We start from the raw sequence: 14,735 nt of genomic DNA, 5'->3' as shown, positions 1-14,735 counted from the left end.
AATGCAAACCGTGACTCGCACATGTTTAGTTTGGATTATATGATCTAATATTTCTGTTTATCAGGGCGTTGCGGCCGGGTGACCCGGGTTTCTGTGCTCGAGCTCGTGTGCCCATGCCCTCCAATAAGGATTACGTGGTTCGACCCAAGTGGAACGTGGATGTGGACTCAAACAGAGTGAGTGGGCGGGGCATGTGTGTGGGCGGGGCTTAACTCTAGAGGAATGATTGACAAGCGTCTCATGCTCAACTAAAGAGTGGGAGGAGTCTGCACAGGAAGCGTGAGGCAGGATCGAGAGAAACAATGATGCTTAGGTTTTTCTCCTCGTAAGCTGATTGGTGGAGGAGATTTTACTGTTGTGTGATTGGTAGAGGAGCTTTAGGAAGGGCGTCAGCCTGCTGGAGAAACACAAGCGGCGTTTTGTGGAGCAGAGGAAGCAGCGGCGGCCGCAGGGAGCCGTGAAAATCAGCATCGAGGGAAACCGAATGCCGCTGTAGTTACACGCTCCTGCCTGAGGGGGCAGTAAGTGTCTGCATGACCGTGCACAAAGCCCAACTAACACCAGTTAAAGTGGGTTTGGATGATTTCACCACAAATACAGAGCAAACGTGGTGTGCGTATGAGAGCATTTGAGTTTCTGTGACGGTCACATGACCATCCACTAAACTCCAGCGCTTCAGGCCTGTGTTCTTGACATGCTCATGCTGAATATATGTGTATATATAACAGCTACTGAGACAAACCAATAATAAAATCAAAATGCAATCATGCTCAAGAAGATGAGGTGTAATAGCAGCCCGGTGTGTTTTGGTGCAGCACTCACAAGAACTGGCTTGTGTTTGATTGTAGTAGTAGTAGTCATTTTTCTTTTTTCCTTATATTAGTTCATTTGGTTTTTGTTTTAATTGGCTTGTTTTTTGGTTTGTAGTTTCTATTTTTTTTCAAATGCACATTTTGACTTGACCTTTTTTAGTTTTTTTTTTCTTGTTTTAAATAAGTGCAAAAGTGCAATTTAACTGGCTTGTATTTGATTGTAGTAGTAGTTTCCCCCTTTTTAATGCATTTTTTACTTGATATTGCTTGTTTTGTTCATGAACAATTTTTTTATTTGCTTTCTGCTTATAGTAGTTTCCTTTTTTGTCTTTTAAGTAAATATATAAAATTGCCTAGTTTTTGATTGTAGTAGTATCCTTTTTAAAAGATGTGTTTTCAGTTGATTTTTTTCTAACTTTTAGTAGTTGTTTTTTTTTATTATTATTGGCTTGTTTTGGGTTTATTGAAGTAAAGTTTCTTTTATAAGTGCATATTTTTATTTGACTTGATTTAGCTTTCAGTAGTTTCTTGTGTATTTTTCTCAAATTTTTCTTTTGTAGTAGTAGTTTCCCCCTTTTTAATGCATTTTTTACTTGATATTGCTTGTTTTGTTCATGAACAATTTTTTTATTTGCTTTCTGCTTATAGTAGTTTCCTTTTTTGTCTTTTAAGTAAATATATAAAATTGCCTAGTTTTTGATTGTAGTAGTATCCTTTTTAAAAGATGTGTTTTCAGTTGATTTTTTCTAACTTTTAGTAGTTTTTTTTAATTATTATTGGCTTGTTTTGGGTTTATTGAAGTAAAGTTTCTTTTATAAGTGCATATTTTTATTTGACTTGATTTAGCTTTCAGTAGTTTCTTGTGTATTTTTCTCAAATTTTTCTTGGTAGTAATTTTTTTGAATTAGCTTCGTTTATAGTAGTTTTCAGTTTTTTTTGTTTTGTTTATATATTTTAAATGCCTTGTTTTTGGTTGTTTTAATAATATAAAGTTTTTCCCTTTTTAAAAGCATTTTTATAATTGACTTGATTTTGCATTTGTTTTTCATTTTTCCGTACTTTTTTTGTCGTATGTTCAATTTAAAAAAAAAACTTAAATTTTTTTTTTTCAGTTGATTTTGCTTGAAGTTCCTGTTTCTGTTAAAGTTGTTTTTTTTGTTACTTAATTTAGAATCTTGTGCTGTAATGTTTCGCCGTGTTGTGACTCTCTCTCTCTCTCTCGCTCGCTCGCTCGCTCGCTCTCGCTCTCTCTCGCTCGCTCACACTCTCTCTCGCTCTCTCTCTCTCTCTCTCTCTCTCTCTCTCTCTCTCTCTCGCGCTCAGGCTCCGCTGAAGAAGGGTTTGACGCGAGTAGATAAACAGATGCGGCGTTTCGCAGATATCAAGCGCTTGACGAAGACGGGGCACGCGGTGAAGATCAGCGTGGAGGGGAACCGCATGCCGCTCTGAGATCCAGTCTTTGATTCTCCTGCAGTTCTGAGTCAGATTCCCATAATGCCTTGTGTGTGTCTGTGCTGTAGCTGCGTCTGCTGTGTTCAGAGAGCTGCTCTGCCAATGTTTTGCCCCTTGGTTCTGATGTATCTATCTTTCATAATAAAGAGTTTCCATGTCCGACATTTTACTCCTGTTCTCCTGGCCTTTTGCTTTTTATTTGATTATTTTGTTATATTTGCATATATCATTTTAAAAAATGGTTTAGTTTGGTAATAGATGGTGGTCTGTTTCTATTTTAAAACTGTAACGTAATTTTATTCTGTAATAAGAACTGTTAATAATAATGATCAGTGGCTCATAAAGACCCTCTTACTCAAGACACCAGTCACCAATGATATTAGACAAAATCTTAGAAATATCACATGAATGAGGAATTTAGAATATTGAATATTTTCCAAATTGTAATAAATTTCCAACTTTAAAAAATCTTGACTGGTACTGTAGGAAATTCACTAAATATGTTGTGTACGGTGTAAACAGATATATGTGAAAGAAATTGTATCAATAAATAAAATTACATACACTGTGTTTTTCTGTCAATATGGGGTGCTGTGTGTACATTAATGAGGAAAAAAAATTAACTTAAATGATTTTAGCAAATGGCTGCAATATAACAAAGAGTGAAAAATTTAAGGGGGTCTGAATACTTTCCGTACCCACTGTATATAATATAAAAATTTTTTTTTCAAATGTAACATTTGAATGTATTTTTTAAATTGAAATGTATGGAGGGCAAAATAATTTTTTAATGCTTTCGAAAATAAATTGTAAATGATTTTCTAGAAAGAACTTATATAAAAATATATTTTTATATATGTAAATATATTTGGAAAAATATTTCTTGGCCATTTTTGTATATTTTGAAATATATTGAAAAAATATTTTTTTGTTTTTTCCCATATGTGTTACATTTACTGTAAATCATAATGGCATATGGAGGGTCAAAATTATATGTAATTATACATTGTATGGGTCAAAATGATTGATTTTTCTTTTATGCCAAAAATCATTAGGATATTAAGTAAAGATCATGTTCCATGAATATATTTTGTAAATTTCCTACTGTAAATTAAAACTGAATTTTTGATTAGTAATATGCATTGCTAAGAACTAGGATTGGGTATGACATCGGGGGGCGGGGTTAGGGGTGTGCCCGAAGCTTGAAACAAATAATGCGTTATACTGAGCCGGTGTGGACGCTAATATCGTTATCTTTATAGTTATTGTTCTTGGTGTGAACGGGGCTTAAAGGTGCTTGATATATATATTTTTTATTTTTTTTGCCATATTGGTTATGTTCACTGTAAATATAATGCAAAAAAACAATTTAGAAAAATTGACCCTTATGACTGGTTTTGTGCTCCAGGGTCACATTAATTTGCTTTAATTTTGTGAGTTTTCCCGCAGGAGACTACCATAAGATGTGTCCCGACAGAGACGAGCAGAAGATCGTGCTCCACCCTCACTTCCACGACTAGGGCCTGGTGTCAGGGCGGGGTCCACGGGCCTCCTGCGGCGCTCGTCCCGCTTCCTGAGGAAGGTGCTGCTGCCGGTGGCTGATCAGATGAGCTGCATCAACTCCACCGAGCACGTCATCACCAACAACATGTTCTGCTCCGGATACCTGCTGGAGGAGAGGGACGCCTGCGCAGGGGACAGCGGAGCACCTGGTTCCTGGCCGGCGTGGTGAGCTGGGGCGAGAGATGCGCCGCCGAGGGCAAGTACGGCGTTTACACCTGACTGGGAATCTACTTACCCTGGATACATGAGGAGATGATGAACGAGGAATCGGGACGCAGCCGGAGCCAATCAGCACTAATATATATATATATATACACACTAAAATATATATTAAAGATATATTTACATGAATATTTTCTACCAATATATTTTTTTGCAATTGTTTTGAAAATATAGTTTAAAAAATAAATGTATTTTTAAAGCATTTATATTTTGCTTTATATTTACAGTGAGCATAACCAATAAAAAAATTCTAATATATTAAGCACCTTTACAGTTAAATAAAAAAAAAGGATTTTCAAAAATAATTTTTACATTTATTTCAAAATAAACAAAACATATATGTGACCCTGGACCTCAAAAGCAGTCATAAGAGTAAATTTTTTGAAATTGAGATTTATGCATCATCTGACGTAATGTTACAAAAAATGCCTAATTTGAAAAAATCCTCTTCATCAGATAATCCTGATTTATTTTGTGATTAATTCGATTAATCAACACATCATGTAATTAATTAGAATAGAAAATTTAACCGATATATATATATATATATATATTAGTGCTGTCAACCGATTAATCACGATTAATCATCGCATCCCCAAAAAAAGTTTTGTTTCCATTAAATATGTATGTGTGCTGTGTATATTTATTATGTATGTATCAATACACACACATGCATGTATATATTTCAGAAACTTCATGGAACATGATCTTTACTTAATATCCTAATGATTTTTGGCATAAAAGAAAAATCAATAATTTTGACCCATACAATGTATTTTTGGCTATTGCTACAAATATGCCCCAGCGACTTAAGCCTGCTTTTGTGCTCCAGGGTCACATATATTTAAAGAAAAAAGACAAGCGAGATTTGGGCAAAAGAATGTTTTAATTCACATTATATTCTACAAGTAGTTACATTATTTACAGTATTTAAAAAAAACAACCAAACAAAGCAACAAATTAACAAAATGAACACTGAATGTGTTAATATCTCAAACATTTTCAGTAATCCTTCATATAACATAGAGGACAGTGCGCATCTACCTGTCTGAAAGCAGCACCTGACTGAAGTGGATACTCCATGATAAGAGCTACACTATGGATTAGACTCTATCTGTAGTGATTTAGAGGTAGACTACGGCTCTAGTCAGTAGTGTTGAATTAGGATTTTTAAGACAGATCAATGTAAGACTTTTCTCTCAAATAAAACTAAACTCAGCAGTCAAAAACGAAGGCCACAGTCACTTCACCGTCAAACACTGCGGCCGGATCTGATTGGAGAAAATCTGCTTCAAATCTCACATTTACAGTGGTGGCCAAAATGATTAGAACACTAGTATTTTCAGCAGCTAAAAAATGGCTTTAAGTGAGTTATTTCTATCTTTTGCTGTAGTGTGTCAGTAGGAAATATCAGTTTACATTTCCAAACATTCATTTTGCCATTAATTGTAATAATCCAGTGAGATTTTTGTGCTGCACACAGAGATCTGATCTGATCAGCATCAGTCTGTCTGAGATTACATGAAGAAACAGAACAAACTGAGACAGACTCAATCCAGAAGAACAACGTCTCCAAGATGCTTCAAGAAACCTCCTCACACCACACTGGGGAAGACGTGGCCTAATGGTTAGAGAGTCGGACTCGTAACCCAAAGGTTGTGGGTTCGAGTCTCGTACCAGCAGGGATTGTAGGTGGGGGGAGTGAATGTACAGCGCTCTCTCCCATCTTCAATACCACGACTGAGGTGCCCTTGAGCAAGGCACCGAACCCCCAACTGCTCCCCGGGCGCCGCAGCATAAATGGCTGCCCACTGCTCCGGGTGTGTGTTCACGGTGTGTGTGTGTTCACTGCTGTGTGTGTGCACTTTGGATGGGATAAATGCAGAGCACTTATCTATTTATGACATTATTTTTGACAGCATCCTCATTTTACAGCATTTTTACACAAGTGCCTAAAACTTTTAACAGTACTGTAGCTTTGCAGGAAGGTTTCTTGAGATCTTGGAGACGTTGCTCTCCGCAGTTCTTCTGGATTTAGGGCGTGTTCACATTTGGCATCTTTTTTGACAAGAAAAAGTTGACAAGAGCGCTTTTTTAGTAAAATAAAATCTTGGTTACAAATAGCAGCCGAGGGCTTCTTTTGTTGCTATAACAGCTGCAACAGAAACGTTAGCATAGTATGTGGTGCAGAAATGTCGAGAAATTTGGCTCTTGCATTGGCTTTTGAAGTTAATGGGGAAGAGAATGCCGGTTCACACCGGCATTTGTGGGTGCGCGACATTATATGGGGAAGGAAACAGTATAGTGCTTACAACAATTAAGTCCAGGAGCTCAGGTTGGATGATGCATATTGTTGTTGCAGCATATTTTAGACTAGATAGTTTTGTGCTCATATCATACAAGTCTTGTGCTCTGAAACTAGTACGATCTATCTACCGGTTATCTTCTCCATTTTTTCTTGTTGTTTTTGTTGTTATGGAAATGATTTGCTACTCCTTGTCATTGGTCAGCTGTCAAAAAGGCGCTTGACGTAGGGCGTTTTTTTCAGAAAAGTGTAACTTTTTTCAACTTGAAAAGACGCTCTGAGCTGCAGAAAAACACGCCGGCAGTGGCGTTTTTAAAAAGCGCTCAGGACTTTTTTTGAAAACACAGTTTATTTAGTTTCATATAATATTGAATTTATGGAATCAATTTTTATAGCAATTGAGGTTAATTAACACCATTTTATTTATTTAATGCAATAAATACAATTTACCTCATTTGATATAATAACGGTTTAATTCTGTTCTGTGTGGCTTGTCAAAAACACACACAGACTTATTTCCATATTCGTTGAGCTTTGATGATAATTAAATCATCCGCATAACAAATGCAAATGAATTTATTTTGCATTGCTCACATCTACATTTTATTTATATTAAAAAAATTGTTATTAAAAAGGTGTTTTTCCTTTGGGGACAACACTTTTCCGTCATTTAATAATAAACAAGAGGCCTGCTGTGAAACTGTGTCAGAGTAACTTCGTCGTCTGTGACGATCATCTCACAAAGGTCTCTTGAAGCATCTTGGACACAGTTCTTCTGGATTTAGTCTGTCTCAGTTTGTTCTGTTTCTTCGTGTCATTCCAGACAGACTGATGCTGATCAGATCAGATCTCTGTGTGCAGCACAAAAATCTCACTGGATTATTACAATTAATAGCAAAATGAATGTTTAGAAATCTAAACTGATATTTCCTACTGACACACTACAGCAAAAGATAGAAATAACTGACTTAAAACCATTTTTAGCTGCTGAAAATACTGGTGTTCTAATCATTTTGGCCTCTACTGTAACTCTTTGATTCCAGTGTTAGAAAGCAGTAAGCTGTATTCGAATCAAACGAAGCATCATGCACATTCAGATATCTTCTCTGGAAGAGGTGAAGGGGCTGAGAAATACGTGATTTTGGGGCTCTTACAACGAAGCCAGTTTTTTCAACTTAAAAAAAAAAGTAACAAGCAAACAGGCAATATGAAAAACAACGCAGGACGTTAATGGAGCAGTTTTAGTTGGCATCAGCTGAACTCGGTTATAAAAGAGTTTTGTGGCATCAGACGAGTGAACCGGCTCTGCTCTGCGCCGGCACCATGACGGGGACGGCACCCATGCGCTCCAGCGTGGCTTGGCTCACGGCGTACGAGTGTGTGTGCGTGTGCTGCTGTCCGAGCGTCACGGCTGGCGTCGCAGCGGCCGGCGGGCGGAGGCTCAGAGAGCCGTTACTGTGGGCCATGACGGGCGGAGAGGGGGCGGAGTTTGTGGTGACCACCAGAGTCTTGGGCGGCGGCTGGGTGTGGCTGCCGTTAGCGTACGGCGTGTTTCCGCTGCTGAAGGTCTGCCGCGTGTCGCCGTTGTAGCGCGTGTAGGAGTTGGTGTCGTAGTTGGGTTTGGGGTTGTGCCAGTAGCGGCTGTTGTAGGTGTTGGTGGACGTCAGCGTGTCGTTCTCTGAAGACGAGGCGTCCGCTTGGAACGCTTTGACCGATGAGGATCTCTTCGGAGGGAGATCGTCCTCCCTGTATGAGGTGGGATGGGAAGATTTCAATTCAGCAAAGATATTACATTTCCATACTCTTTAAAATGGGGGTCATGGGAAATTTCTGGGAAAAGTAGAAAAGTATGTTCTGCTGTAAAATATTTCTGCAAAATAAAAGCTAGCAGGGCAACATTCACAACAACGTTTTTTAAATGTTAACAAAACGTTTTAAAATGAATGTTTATGGAACTTTCTCATTATATTATTAATATTTGATACATGTTCTCATATTGTTGAGAGGAAACATTCTTGGAATATTATTCTTGTAATGTTCTCATGATGTACTTTATGAATGTTATAACGCTGAGAAAACGTTCTGAGGTCAACATTCTTGGAATGTTCTTATGAGCTTATTTGTATCTGATGAACATTCTAAAAACAATTTTTGTAACCTTTTTAAAGGAAACCTGTTTAAAAAATAAACATTCAAATAGCATTATATTTTGGGTAAAAATAAAATTATGAATTGTTAAATGAATTGAATAAAATTAAGAATGTTTAAAAACATTTTAGTCACCTTTCAATAACATTCTAATTGCAACCAAAAACCTGGACATTTTAACATCCTTAGAATATTAAAAATGAATGTTTAAGTAACAATATATTTGGGTGAATAGAAAGTTAGTAGAACGTTGTAAGAAATGTTTGTGTAACCTTTAAATAATGTTATAATCACACACACAAAAAAAACTGGACATTTCAATGTTCCCACAATGTTTTTATACCTGGTTAATCACCCAGGTATAATCAATAGTGTATAATCATCAATAGTGTGGACGCTAATATTGACCTTCCATGGAGTAAATCATTCTTTTGAGTCACTGAATCAATGAATCAGTCACACTCAGTTCATAAGTCAGCAAATGATTCCTCAGTGAATCATTCAGTAAATGTTCTTATTGTTATTGTTATCAGTTGAAATGCATCTGAGATCAAATAAAATATTAAACTTGAAAAAATTATAAGTGTTGCCTTGGCAAAATAACTCAAATAAAATATTAAATCGTCCTCCCTGTGTTGCTAATTTATATTCACATAAAGCTCAATAAATTCAGCATACAATTAGAATTTTAAAATGGGTTTTTCCAGGCCTGTTAAGGTCATGGGAAATGTCTGGGAATATACAATCGTCGAATTCTGCTTAAAAATATTTCTACATCTCAACCTTTCATAGAGCGAATGGTTCTTATGAGTCACTGAATGAATGAATCGTTTGATTCTGCTGATGCTGGTCTTGTTGAAGAGTCACCTGATCTCGTTGGGAATCTCCTCCTCCTCGTATTTGTTCTTGTTTCTCCAGTAGAAGAGCGTGACGAGCACCAGTAAAGAGCAGATGATGAGCGCCAGAATGCCAGTGGTGATGGTTCCTGCGATCAGACCGATGCTCTGAGGCTGCGCTGTCACACATCACAGACAGAGAGACGGCTGTGAGATCTCATGTGTCTCTAATCATGTTTAAAGAGACTGTGCAAAACCACACATTTCAACGCCATGATCGCTGTGTGATCTCCTTAAATCACTGTATGTAGGGTGCTATGATTTCCACAAAATTCCACGGATGGAATCACGGAATCCAGTCATAAAAATGGAATTCACGGTATGATGTGGAATGTTCGAATTTGGCTGATTTTGGAGGAACACATCAAAAGTAGGGCTGCACAAAAAATATCATAGGGCCCTAGAAATAGGATTTCAGACATGCTTTTTGATCGCTTAAATTAAATTCCATTGCGATATGTCTGTGAATAATAAACCACAAAATATTATTGTCAAAAAGAAACTCAAAGGTCTTCACTACAAGCCGTCAAAAAGTTCAGTTTAACTTAAAGAAACTGTGACAGAAATATATTACTATTATACAGTAGAATACACTTCTCAAAGTAATATTAATAAAAAATAAAATAATAATAATAATAGAATTATTAAAAGTTTATTTTCAAAGTAATATCACAATTTTTCTTCCGTTTTAATTTGAATGGTAAACCTCTTTTATGCAGCAATTTGTATGCCAAACAATTATTACATTTTTATTTGATTACATTTTAAAAAGTCATTAAGTTCATTTGTTTTATGCATTTATTTGATTACTATAGTTTTTTATAATAAATGTATATTGAATCATATATATATATATATATATATACAGTATATGATGAAATAAATAAAAATAACATATACAAATTAACCAAATAAAATAAAACAAAACAAAAAAAATCCAAGCAAATTTAAGTTTAATAGTTGGGTAATTATTGAGTAATTGTAAAAATGGTAATAAACTATTCAATTGCAAAATTTGCATGAATTCAATTGATTAGACATGCTTTTTGATTATTAAAATGTGATTAAACCAATTAAAAAATTCACATTAAAATGAAAAAAACAGAATATGTGAAATAATAAAACAGAATCTGTGGAAAAAATCAAATGAATGAGCATCAGTGGCTCCAGACTTACGAGCCACGACCTGCAGGTTGAGGACACAGGTGCTCTTTCCGATGGCGTTTGATGCCATGCACTGATACAGTCCAGATGTGCTGGTGCTGATGTTCCTCAGTGTGACCGTACCCTGCATCTGATCTGAGCAACACAAAACAACACACTACATCTCAATGACAGTAATATGATAACAGGTAACAGGGATCAAGAAACTGACAAAGCAAGAAAGTTTCCTGATGTGAAGATATATACAGATGACAATCAGAACATTAAATAAGCTGAGAAAATTACATATTGAACGGATTGTGCTTAAGTCATTTCAACCCATTAAGAAACAAAGTTTACATGACCTGACATGTTCTTGGCTTATTAAAATAAAGACTACTGTACTTTGTAGGATTGTGGATAAAATCACACTCAATAACATAACACAGACTCTATACTTAAAAAAAAAAATTAAATCATCAAATTAAATCATTTTGTTCTGGAAGAGTACAGAGTGATTTTGCAGTTAAACTAATGGCCTCTAGATGGCAGTATGATCGCAGTTTTGCACCACAACTGAATCCTGTTTGAGAAAGTAAAAATGTCTCTCACAGCTGTGAAAGCTTTTTGAGGCCAAAGCAGATTGATTTATTAAGCATAAAAATATAACAGCCGTCTTTAGAATAAGGCTACTGTACCGTTACCATCCACAGACATTCAACTTCTTTATCAGAAATAATAAAAAAGGTTGTTGTTTGTGCTTCCAACAGTTGGTCAAGGGTCTTTTCTGACCCACACAAATGCCCCAGAAATACAGTAAAAACAGTACAACTGTGAAATACCGTATTGGCCCGAATATAAGACGACCCTGATTATAAGACGACCACCCTTTTTCCAGATGTGCCTTTTGAAAAAAGTATGGTAAAAAGTATGGTAAAAACTGTTAAAATGTACCAACAATCACATTAAAAAAATATACACTTTTTGATATACCATAAAATAAAAAATAAAAAAACCGGTAGCCCATCTGAATTAGGACATTTAGGCTATCCATCTAATAGTAGCCTACCAAAATCTTATTAACAGTAGAAGTTCAATCTTACTGTAGTCTTCAAATCTGGGTACTGTCTTACGTTTTAAAATCACAAAGGGAGTTTGGTCCCATCAGGCTAACGTGACAGTCACGACTCATGCAGCTGTAAGCTTTTCTGCTTCTTTTGTTTTTACTCGCGATCTTTACAACACGCATTACATTACGTATTTCATGGCACACTCATTTTATGCGTATTTGGCGCCACCTATTGTTGTGGGTGTATTATTGACATGTCAAAGTCTAGACCCTGAATATAAGACTACCGCGTTTTTTCAGATGTATTTCCAAGAAAAAAACATCGTCTTATATTCGGGTCAATACGGTATTACTACTATTTAAAATATCTGTTTTCTATGTGAATATGTATTGAAACGCAATTAATTCCTGTGATCATTACTCCAGAAATCCTTCAGAAATCATTCTAATATGCTGATTTGCTGCTCAAGAAACATTTCTGATTATTATCAATGCTTTATATTTTTGTGGAAACTTTTTTATTCATTAAGGATGCATTAAATTTTCTATTTCAAATAAAAGCTGTTCTTTTGGACTTTCTATTCATCTGTGAATCTTGAAAAATAAAATTATCACAGTTTCCACAAAAATATCGGGCAGCACTATTGTTTTCAACATTGATAATAATCAGAAATGTTTCTTGAGCAGCAAATCAGCATATTAGAATGATTTCTGAAGATCATGTGACACTGAAGACTGGAGTAATGATGCTGGAAATTCAGCTTTGATCACAGAAATAAATTATAGTTTACTATATATTCACATAGAAAACAGTTCTTTTAAATGGTAAAAATATTTCACAATATTACAGTTTTTACTGTATTTCTAAACAAATAAATGCAGCCTTGGTGAACAGAAGATGCTTCTTTCAAATCTATAAACACATTGCAATGGCCAATTGTACTGTAAATAGAGTGCATTTTGATTCTGATGGATTCTGTAGCCGTGTTCTAAAGCGAGGCGTTCGGAGAGAGCGGGTCGGGTCACCTCACAGACACACACGGTGGACAGGGAAGGGCAAAGGTCACGCCACAGCAGGAGTCAAGAGCTGCGCATTTACCCGAGAACGTGGGGCAAAACGGCATTCCCACGGGCAGGGGTTTAGTACCTTGCATGGCATTGTGGGGCAGTTTGGGCACCGACTCCAGCTTCTCCCAAGCGTAGGTGGGCGTCGGGATGCCCTCGTCTGAACCACACAACAGCATCACATCACTGCCCACGTCCAGCGAACCCTGAATCCGACAGGACGGGATGGACGGAGGAACTGCAGTGCACAGAGACAATGAAGATCAGCTTCATACACATCAGCGGTCTAATAACCTGCAGAATAGCTTGTGTACTAGACTTCATGCCAAAAGTGTGGTCCTGTGAGACAATGTCAATGTTTGAAGGTCGCATAACAATGCCAACATGGCAGATGTAGTATGTTTGAATTGCATTCATATTACATACATGCATACTATATAGAACAGCGGTCGGGAACCTATGGCTCGATTGGCCAGATCTCTCACCCTTTACCAACAAATTATCTATTACAAAAATTAGACATCACTAGAGATCAGCAATTCCTTTGTTGACGTTTAAAAATAATAATAAATTTTTTTGTATAAACTGAAATAAAAACTGAAAATATAAAAGCCAATAAAAAAATTTTAAATTAAAAACTATAATAGTAAATAAGTAATACTGAAATAACAAATATTTAATAATAATAAATAATAAATTTAATAATAAATAAATAAATAAATGAAACCTAAATAGTAATTAATACTAAACTGACAAGTTCATAACAAAATTCCTAAAAATTAAACTGAAATAAAAACTGAAAATATAAAAGATAACTAAAAATATAAATAAAAAACTATAATAGCATATAAAAATAACACTGAAACCAAATTAAAAATAAATTAAACCTAAACACTAATATCTTTAAAAAACAAAAACAAATAAATGACAAAAGCACAATGCAAAATTACAAAAAAAAAATCAAAAATCAAAATATAAAAATAAAAGCTAATTCAAAACATAAATAAAATTATGATCATATATAAATATATGTATAAATATAATACATCAAAAATAACACTAAAACTGAATTAAAAATTAATTTAATATAAATAGTAAGATTTAAAAAACAATTAATTAATTGCTATGCCATACATTATTTTAGATTTTATATTAATGAATAATAGAGCTAAATAGATGATTTCGGAGTTGCATGTTTTTATCTCTCTCTTTTTTTCTCTTTTTCTTTATTTCCTTATCTCTCTTTTGTTAAATAGTTTTGCTTTTGTAAAAGAAAAATGATGCTTGTAATGTTATGTATACAATATGTTTTGTTTCACATATTATATCTGAAAATAAGACTATTAAAAACAATTAAACTAAAATTAAAACAAAAATTAAAAATATAAAAATAAAAGCTGATTCCAAATATAACTAAATTTATAATAGTAAATAAATATTAGTGCTGTCAAACTATTAATCGTGATTAATCACATCCAAAATAAAAGTTTTTGTTTACATAATATATGTATGTGTGCTGTGTATATTTATTATGTATATATAAATACACACATAAATCATATGAATATAAATATAGACGTAAATATTTTTAAAATATATACTGCATCTGTGTGTATTTATATATACATACTAAATATACACAGAACACACACATATATTATGCAAACAAAAACTTTTATTTTGTAGCAATAGCCAACAATACATTGTATGGGTCAAAATTATCCATTTTTCTTTTATGCCAAAAATCATTAGGATATTAAGTAAAGATCATGTTCCATGAAGATATTTTGTAAATTTCCTACCGTAAATATATAAAAACTTAATTTTTGATTAGTAATATGCATTGCTAAGAACTTCATTTGAACAACTTTAAAGATGATTTTCTAAATATTCAGATTTTTTTGCAAGCTCAGATTCCAGATTTTCAAATAGTTGTATCTCAGCCAGATATTGTCCGATCCTAACAAATAGCTTATTTATTCAGCTTTCAGATGATGCATAAATCCCAATTTAAAAAAATTGACCCTTATGACTGGTTTTGTGCTCCAGGGTCACAAATA

At 34.8% G+C, this 14,735-nt stretch overlaps 2 protein-coding genes across 2 annotated transcripts in view; one reads left to right on the top strand and one right to left on the bottom strand.

The window, feature by feature from the left end:
* Positions 1-2,458, top strand: part of LOC107756202 (protein IWS1 homolog) — a 23,316-nt gene extending 20,858 nt beyond the window's left edge. Inside the window, exons 16-17 of the mRNA XM_016573232.1 lie at positions 65-176; positions 2,136-2,458. Of these exons, the coding sequence (XP_016428718.1) occupies positions 65-176; positions 2,136-2,261 (238 nt within the window). The 3' untranslated portion in view covers positions 2,262-2,458. The remainder of the gene's footprint in view (positions 1-64; positions 177-2,135) is intronic.
* A 4,872-nt stretch (positions 2,459-7,330) lies between these two features.
* The window catches only part of igsf11 (immunoglobulin superfamily member 11), a 97,755-nt gene continuing 90,350 nt past the window's right edge, over positions 7,331-14,735 (bottom strand). The window contains exons 4-7 of the mRNA XM_016573246.1: positions 12,758-12,913; positions 10,575-10,697; positions 9,370-9,517; positions 7,331-8,100 (exon numbers count right to left, since the gene is read on the bottom strand). Coding sequence (XP_016428732.1) covers positions 7,641-8,100; positions 9,370-9,517; positions 10,575-10,697; positions 12,758-12,913 — 887 coding nt within the window. The 3' untranslated portion in view covers positions 7,331-7,640. The remainder of the gene's footprint in view (positions 8,101-9,369; positions 9,518-10,574; positions 10,698-12,757; positions 12,914-14,735) is intronic.

Source organism: Sinocyclocheilus rhinocerous, unplaced genomic scaffold (assembly GCF_001515625.1).
Source record: "Sinocyclocheilus rhinocerous isolate Xijiao unplaced genomic scaffold, SAMN03320098_v1.1 scaffold592, whole genome shotgun sequence".
Lineage (NCBI taxonomy): Eukaryota > Metazoa > Chordata > Actinopteri > Cypriniformes > Cyprinidae > Sinocyclocheilus > Sinocyclocheilus rhinocerous.
Note: the sequence above shows the minus strand (reverse complement) of the source record. Positions and strands in the feature narration are given on the sequence as shown.